The following is an 8,966-nucleotide window of genomic DNA, read 5'->3' on the forward strand; positions in this document are numbered from 1 at the left end:
TTTGATGCAAGAAGGAAATTTAAATATTGATGAAGGAGCACAATCTAATATGCAACCTGGAACTATTTTGATATCTTTCAAGTTTTCAAAAGGTTCAGATACTTTAATAGCATTACTTTATAAGGTAACGCTTCAGATCGTGTGAGTTGCTCGATCGAAAAAAGTTTGATAAATCAAAGGCGACTTTAGCTCACACATTTGACACATCGAGCTATATAATTGCACAGAGAGGTATGTAAATATACTAACTATACTATATATATATATAGTGTATATATAGTTGAAGCAATCACATAATACCTGTTGAGTAGCGTGATCGGCGTTGATCAGCAGATTGGCAATTGCATAAGGGCCAAAGCGAATAAATGGCTGAGCAACTGCCAAGTGATTAAACACACAAAGCGAAATACTAGAAACAAATAAACGAAAACGAACAAAAAAAAAATCACAACGAAATGAAAGAAATCGAGTATATACGAAAATGAAGAAGAAAAGGTGCAATCGAAAACAAAATGGCGGCGATCTCTATGAGGATCACTTCAAATCAGTTTGCTGAAAAAATATATTTTTTTCATATTTCTTCCCCCCGATTAAAGAAAAAAATGTCGCTTAAAGTTTTCCATGTTAATTGAATAATTTTTTTTATTTCTTGTTCAGTTTTTATGTTGATTTTTTTTTTTAGTTTTTTTTTTTTTGTTTTTCTGTAAAAATACTGTTTTTTTATATATGTATATATAATATAGATTTATATATTTAAAGATTTGCTTGCACGAAAAAAAAAACCATTTGTGGTATATATAAATATATTGTATATATGTATATTGTTTATAACTAGAGCTCTATAACTATAATTGTTGTTGTTGTTGTTTTCAGTTGTTTGTTGTTGTTGTATATATAGAGTTTCGATATAGTTCCGATTTATATATAGATAAACTTTATTTTTTTGTTTTGTTTTGATTTATCAGCAGTTTTTAACAATTTATTCAATTTTGTTTGTTTCATATCACAAGAATTTTCAATTTCCCAAAAAAAAAATATATATATGTATGTACTCTATAATATATATATACGATCTATATGATCTGCTCTTCTGCTTAACTGTAAATATATGTATATATATATAAATCTTTAAGCTATGTAAAAAGAATTACACATTTGATTAGTTCCCGTTGTTTCTCATTTCATTTAAAATTTTCTCCTTCATTTCTTTTTATGTTAACTTCATTTAATGGGCTGGCCACGCCCCAATTTTTTACAGCCATGACAACAAAATTCATATGTGTGTGTGTGTGTGTGTGTGTGTTGTTTTTAAAGCTTTCTCTTACAATCGTTTGAATTTTCCCATTCTTCATTTTGAAATTTAGCGTAAAAAATTCTTTTGCAAATTGAATTTTCTGCTTGATATTTAATAATTATTCATTTTTTGTACACTTACAACTTAGTTATTTACACAAAACAAAAAAAAAATGTGGTTAAACCTAATTAAAGTAAGCAAAAAAAAAAAATCGTACATTAATTAAATTATATTTTAATTAAGCAAATAAAAAAAAAATGTTGTTTAAACTTAATTGTAAGTTGCGTGCGTCTTAAAGCTAATTTGTGGGCGACAAAAAAAAAATCATATATATTTAAGAGCTTTTCATTAAAAACTAAAACTAAAATTAATTTATGACAAATGTGTGTGATATGTGTGTGTGTTTTTTTTTCTGTTTTGTTGATTTTTGGAAGTATTTTAATTGATTAGCTTAAGTGTATTAAATTTGTAAATGAAATTTAGCAAAAAAAAAAGTTGATTTTTTTTTATTCTTATTGTTATTAATGTATAATTAACTTACAAGGCCAAGGACCAGGCCCATGGCCACGCCCCCCTGCTTGGTGGGATTGTATTGTCGCTTCCTCTCTCTCTCTCTGTCTCTGTCTCACTCACTCTTTCGATCTCCCTCACTCTTTTAGGCCAGCAATGCGCGAGCATTGTTGCTGGGCGTTGTGGTTGCTGCTGCAACAGCAGCGGCTGCAGCGGCGGCGGCAGCAGCTTCGGCAACTGTCAGCGGAGGCGTAAGGCGTGGCGCCCCTAAGGCGACCAGCGCCTCCTGATCGAGCCAACGTTGCAGCAACTGTTGCTGTTGTGACAACAATGGTTGCTGCTGTCGCTGTTGTTGCTGCTGTTGTTGCTTCATGCGTATCATGTGATCGTTGTAGACGGCGGCATGCAACTGCAACTGGAGACTGTAGCCATGAGTGGAGCTGTTGCTGTTGCCGTTGCTGCTGTGGTTGCTGTTGCTGCTGTGACACATGCTGTGGCTGCTGCTGCTGTCGCTGTAGGTGCTGCTGCTGCTCTCGTACCCAGACACGGGCGAACCTTTGGGGCAACAGAAGCCGGTGGGTGAGAGCGCCGGCGCCGAAAATGGACTGAGCACGCTTTGTGGCGTCGATGGCTTGGAGCAGTCGCTGCCACTGGAACTGGAACTGGAGCTGGAACTGGAACTGGAGATGGAACTGGAGCTGCTGCTGCAGCTGTTGTTGCCGCCGTGAAACTGATGCTGAGGACTCCCGGCGGGAAATGCCGGCATTGAGCTTGTGGCTGCCGTCGTTGTGGCATGTGGCAGCTGCATCAGCAATGGCGGCGACTGAAAGCAACTCGCTGCAGCCAACGGCGCATTGCTCCAAATGATGGGCTCCCTTTGCTGTGGTTGCTCCCGTTGCTCCCGTTGCTGTTGCTCCTCTTCATCGGCATCCGCCTCACGCTCCGTTTCTTCCGCTTCCTCATCCTCAGCGTCGTGCAAACGCAGCTCCAGCTGCGTCTCGCGCTCATCCAGCAAATACGGTTTAAACAGTTTCACCTGCTTCACCGGCAACAGCAATTTCGCTTCGGTTGCCGTCGATGTTGTTGTTGTTGTTGTGGTTGCTTCGGGCTCCGCTTCGGCCTCCACATCGACATCGACATCGACGTCTTCGTTGTCTTCGGTTTCGCATTTGATGGCCTCCAGTTTGGTCATTTTGTGCGCTGCCTCATCCTCATCCTCGTCGCCTGCTTGCCACAACGTTTGTGCCGCACGCTTGCGGCAACTCAAATCCACCAGCAACTGTTGCTGCTGTTGCTGTTGCTGTTGCTGCTGCTGTTGCTGTTGTTGCTCGCGTTGGCGACGCGCTGCGCTGCTGAGCGAGAGATCCATGGGCGCGGTGGGCGTGGCTGCTGGCGGCTTCAGGCGCAACTCCAACTGCGGCGCTGGCAAATAAGCAGCGGCTGCATGCAACTGTGGCAGATACGCGGCATACGCGAGTGTTGCTGGCATGTTGCTCGAGTTGTTATTGTTGTTGTGGCTGTTGCTGCTGGAGGAGTTGCTGACGGTGTTGTTGCTGGCGGAGGAGTTGCTGCTGCTGCTGTTGCTGCTGCTGCTGATGTTGCTGATGTTTGGCACTTGGGAGTTTGAACTATATGGCAACGCTGTGGCACTGTTGGCAGCCTCGCAACTGTTGCTGCTGCTGCCGTTGTTGTGGCAACCATTGCTGGTAGCTTTGTCGCCATTCGATGTCGGCAACATGGCAACAGGCGCATGCAATTGTTGTGGTTGCTGCTGCTGTGGCTGCTGCTGCTGCTGTTGTTGCTGCTGCTGTGTTGGCGGCGGTGGCGGTGGCGGCGGCGGTGGCGCCCCCAAATGATGATGATGATGATGATGCGCCGTCGCAAAACCGTTGGCCAAAAAGTGATGCGCATGCGCAGCAGCAGCGGCGGCAGCAGCAGCGGCTGCCGCTGCGGCGGCTGCAGCATGATGATGATGATGATGGTGCACGTGATGCGCCAACGGATGTGGCAAGTTGTGAAATTGATGCGTCTTCAAGGCAGCCGATTGTTGTTGCGATTGTTGTTGCTGCTGCTGTTGATGTTGCTGCTGCTGCTGCTGTAGTTGCAATTGCTGCTGTTGCTGCTGCTGCTGCTGCGATTGGGATTGCTGCTGCAACTGTTGCTGCTGTTGCTGCTGCTGATGCTGATTGTTGGCCACCGAGGAGCGCAAATTGGGCTCGCATTGCAACCACTTTTGTATCTGACGGCGATGAATGTTGTACTTGCGGGCTGTGGCACGTTGGTTGCCCTTGCAATCGTTGTCGTTGCGATACGATTCGAGCACCTGCAGCTTAAAGTGCGGCGTGAAGATGCGACGCGAACCCATTTTGGGGCTGCAAGCGTTTGCATTTGCATTTGTGTTGCAACTCTCCGACGGCGATTGCTGTTGTCGCTCCGCAGCAGCAACAGTTGCTGCCGCTGGCTCCTTAAGGTGACGCGGTTGCTGTTGCTGTTGTTGTTGTTGCTTCTGTTGGTTAAAGCTTAAAGCGGCTGCTGCTGCCATCGCTGCTGCTGCGGTTGCTGCTGCAGAACTGTTGTTGTTGCTGTTGTTGCTGTTGCCGTTGACTGTCGAACTTTGTTCGCTGCTGTTATCCATAATTCTTGTTTCTTTTTGTTGTATATTTTGTAGTGTATCAAAAATAGTTTTATGCTTTTATTTTGTTGTGTATAATAATTATTGTTATTTAGTTATTGTCAAAGTTGCTGCTGCTGTTGCTGTTGTTGCTGGCGTGCGACGCTGGCGACGCGCTGCGCTTTCATAACTCGCGATCTGGCAGCCCTGGCACAACAACACACACTGAGAGACAAGTGAGCGTAACAACAAAACACGTTAACGTCGCCGTCGTCGTCGTCGTCGTTGTTGGAGAAACAAAAAAAAAAAGTATATAAAACTCTTTTTTTTTCGCTCTGCTGCTAAAAAGTTATTATGTTGTTTTGCCACACACAAGAACACAAGCACGACAAAAAAAAATAATGTTGTTTTGTTTGTTTGAAATTCGCTTTTTTTTTGGCACAAAAAACACACGGTGAAATGGATGTTTGAATATTATTATTATTAATATTATTGTGATTATTATTAGAGTGTTGCTTCAGTGTTTCAGTTTATATTTTTCTTCTTCTCTGTTTTCTGTTTTTCTGTTTGCTGTATTTCTGACTACGCGACGCGATCCGCATCCGCACGGCAAGGAATCCAAAATACAATTGTTCTGCCTTCTGCGTTCTACTTCAAAGATACGTTCTAGACTGGCTGGCCCGACGTCGCTGTCGCTGCTGTTGCCGTTGCTGTCGTTGCTGTCGTCGCTGTCGCTGCTGTGCTCGCACACACAGACACGAACGCATACGCGAGAACGAAACAAAAACGAAACGAAACGAAATGAAATGAACTGAACACGAATGAACGCAGCAGCAAACAGCAAAAGCAACAACAACAACAACAGCAGAGCGCGCGCGCCTCTCAGTCTGGAGAGTAGTATGAGTGCAGTCGACGCTCTGTCTGCGCGCTGCGCTGCCTCTGTGTGCGTGTGTGTGTGTGTGAGTGTGTTCTAATAGCTCATCAGCCAGCAGCAGCGCAGCAAGTGTGTGCGTCTCTCAGCGTATGTGCATGTGTGTGTATGAGTGTGAACGAGTCAGACACTTGGCGGGGCCCCAGACCAAACCAGTTGCTATTGCTGTTGCTGTTGCTGTTGCTTTTGCTTTTTGTTGCTTTGCAGCTCGGCGCTGAGCACTGAGCATTGCAGACAAACTGACGACAATCGTCGGCGAGGTGTCTGCGCCCCTGTATTATGCATACATGTGTTCATATGCTGTCACTGTGTGTGTCGGTGTGCTTGCATATTTGATATGCATGTATATACGCTTGTGTGCATGTGTTGTGTGTTGTGTGTGTGTGTGTGTGTGTGTGTGAGACTCGTTCTTGTTGTGCTTGCTGCTTGTCGGACATAATGGACAGCTGGGGACGGACGACGACGACGACGATCCGACTGCTAAGCTGACTAACTGACAAACGGTGCGAGTGTATGTGTGTGTGTGTGTGCTGGCCACTCAAAGAGCTGAGCGCACCGTGGCGCCAATACTGAAGAAACTCCCATCAAATTGAAATCACATGATCATGTTCAACTACAAAATGCCAAACTACAATTATGCAATCAGTAAATTACAGCTAATCTCCTATAAATAGCTAAACTTTTTATTTTTAAGTAAATATTTTAGACCCAATTAAAATTTACCTAATTATATATACCACATTTGCACGTAATTGTAAAATTAATATATATTTTAAATTCTTGTTTTTTTCAAAAAAATATTTGAAATTAAAATTATACAACAACTTTAATAAATTGGTAAAAAATGTTCCATTATTTTTGTATACATTTATTTTACATTATTTATTTCTTTAAAAAATGCCAACAATTGCAAAGAATTATGCAATAAGTTAAATAATTTCGGTTTCATATTTGATTTTCACATCATCAGCACACCTTGCTCCAATGTGCTGCTTTCTGCCGCTGTTGCTTTGGCGTCGAGCAGCGACAGCGACAGCGACGGCGACGACTGCGAACCACGTTGCGACCGCTGCCAACAACTTGCGCTACAATTTCGCTGGCTCTGCCAGTTTACACTCACACTCTTACGCACTCAGTGCTTGCATGGATGTCTCTCTGTCTATGTGTGTGTGTGTGTATGTGAGTGCGCTATAGTCGTGGCTGCCAGACATTCTGGCACTAGGGCTCGGCCCGGCCCGGCCGACATGTTGTGTTCGGTGCTTTTGCTTTTGCTCCGCCGTCGCGTCGCGTCGTGTCGGCTGAGCGACAAAGCGACTGACCGACTAAGCGACTGAACGTCACATGAACTTGTTGAGCGCTGGCCAACGTATTATGTGACTGTGTGTGTGTATGTATATGTATATGCATGTTTGTCAGAGTGTGTGGGGAACATCTTGTGGGGCAGAGGGAGGGGGGGGAATGTGCGCGGCATGCTTTTGCCGCCTCCCCTGATTCTAGTGCCGTTTATGCTGTATGCATGCGCTTGCATGTATGTACGTATGTACATATGTATGTATGTTTGTGAGTTTGTATGTGTGAGAATCAACTGTTGAATGTGCTGGCTGAGCGAACGAGCGATGCATTTTTTTCCTTGTATGTATGTAGGCTTGCTTGTGTTTCTATGTAATTGTGTCTGTATGTATGTATGTATTTCTGTATATTGTGTGGCTGTTGTTGTTGTTGCTGGCTGGTGGGTGCATTACAGGCGCTGTTGCTATCGACGTCGAAAGACAAAAAGGGCATAGAACGAAGCGTGCAATAAATACAACAACTACAGCAACAATAGTTGGTGCTGCACTTGTTGCAAATGACAAACGAAATTTTCTATACGACAAACAAAAAAAAATATCAAATCTGCGCTGCCAACTGCGCAGTCGACTGCTGATGCTGCTGCGACTTCGGCTGCTTCTGTCGCTGTCGCTGTTTGCTGTTTGCTGCCGTCGTCAACTGGAATTCATGAATGAAATACATATGCATGTGTTTGTGTCCATGTGTGTGTGTGCGCCTTTTTGCTTGTTGCTGTTGTTATTGCTGCGTGTGTATGCAAATTCATAAATGAAAAATGTGTTGTGTGTCTATGGCAAGTTGTTGTTGTTGTTGCTTAGCAGCATCATTTGCGCGTGCGAGGGCGACAGAGCAAAAAAAAAACAACACAAAAAAATTAAAAATAAATAAACTCACAACGAAACGAAACGAAATAGAAACGAAAGACAGGCAAAATGCGACTAGCAGTAGCAATAACAACAACAACAACTACAGCATTGACTCACCTAGTCAACAACAACTACAATTCTAGCTTTAACAACAACAACAACAAGTTCAAGAAGAAGAAGAACGATGGCAACGGCAACTGGCGATGATGCTCGTGATGATAGATCTCTCTGCTCACGCCAAAGCGAGAGAGAGCACGCGTGTATGTTGTGTGTGTGTGTCTGTCTGTCTGTCTGCGAGTGTGAGCGAGTGCGCATGATTGCTGTAGGCAGTGGACAGCGCGCATAGATTGTTGTGGCTGTGGCTTTGCTTTTGTTGTTTTACTGCTCTCGTTGTTGTTGTTGTTTCTGGCATCTCAAGAGGCTCCAAAAAACGACGACGCGTTGTCTGGAGACGTTGAGCGCCCAAACGCCATCGTCGGCTGCACATGAAAATGTTGTTATACCCGATGCACCCTGTTGAATCAAACGGTTATGACAAATTGATGCAAGTCAATTGAAAAGCTTAAAAGTACAATAAATTAGAAAACATATGTATGTATGTAATAGAAATATAATTTATTTACATAATTTAAAAATTATTTATTAACAGTAATTTATTTACATCATTTATTTATATAATTCATGTATAACGATGTTTATAATTTATAAAAATATAATAATTTTTAACTAGGGTATGTTTCAGTCGATCGATGCCATCAATCGTAGCTTTGTGGGTTGTTGTTTTTGTTATCCGCTGTTGCTTCTTCTTCGCTTTTTTTTCGAGTTGCATTTCCAAGTAACAAATAACAAAAACAAATGAACAAAAAAAGTTGAAAAAGAACGAAAACTTCACAACAACAACGACAGCGACACGGATGCATGTGCGTGTGTGTGTGTTTAAAATAAAATCAAAAGAATTCCACTTTTGTGGCCCCGTCGGCTTCTAAATCGATTTATCAAAAAGAAGAAAACAAAAAAAGAGAAGAAAAAAAAACACAACACAGGCGAGTAAAAAGCGGAAAAGACGCAGGCAAAGAGATAAAAATTGAATATAAAAAAGGTAAAGGTAACGTAAAAATCGAAAACCTATACACACAATAGATGCACACACATACAGGCGGACAGAAAGAGACAGACAGACAGACAGAAAGACGGACTGACAGACACATGAATTGATTAAAAAGTTGAAAAATAAAATAAGAGACGAAAAAGAAGAAGAAGAAGAAGAAGCAACAGCAGCAGCAGCAGTAAGAGCGAGAGAAAAAGCAAAAATCATTTGGGAAGTCTTTGGAGCACAAAGGGCGCGGTGTGATCGGTGTTTGTGTGCATGTGTTGGTGGATCAGTGTATCGATGTGAATGCGAGTGAGAAGGGGAGAACAGCATGGTGC

At 42.9% G+C, this 8,966-nt stretch overlaps 1 protein-coding gene across 1 annotated transcript; it reads right to left on the reverse strand.

The window, feature by feature from the left end:
* Positions 1–934: 934 nt before the first annotated feature.
* LOC117577567 (myb-like protein AA) lies at positions 935–5,088 on the reverse strand. The gene has a single exon (XM_034262405.2). The coding sequence runs from the start codon at positions 4,437–4,439 to the stop codon at positions 1,950–1,952; it is 2,490 nt and encodes an 829-aa protein (XP_034118296.1). The 5' UTR covers positions 4,440–5,088; the 3' UTR covers positions 935–1,949.
* Between the last annotated feature and the right edge of the window lie 3,878 nt (positions 5,089–8,966).

The sequence above is a fragment of the Drosophila albomicans genome, chromosome X (assembly GCF_009650485.2).
Source record: "Drosophila albomicans strain 15112-1751.03 chromosome X, ASM965048v2, whole genome shotgun sequence".
Lineage (NCBI taxonomy): Eukaryota > Metazoa > Arthropoda > Insecta > Diptera > Drosophilidae > Drosophila > Drosophila albomicans.

Coding starts and splice junctions, on each gene's coding strand:
- LOC117577567 (XM_034262405.2), bottom strand. CDS start 4,439: ATGGATAACAGCAGCGAACAAAGTTCGACAGTCAACGGCAACAGCAAC.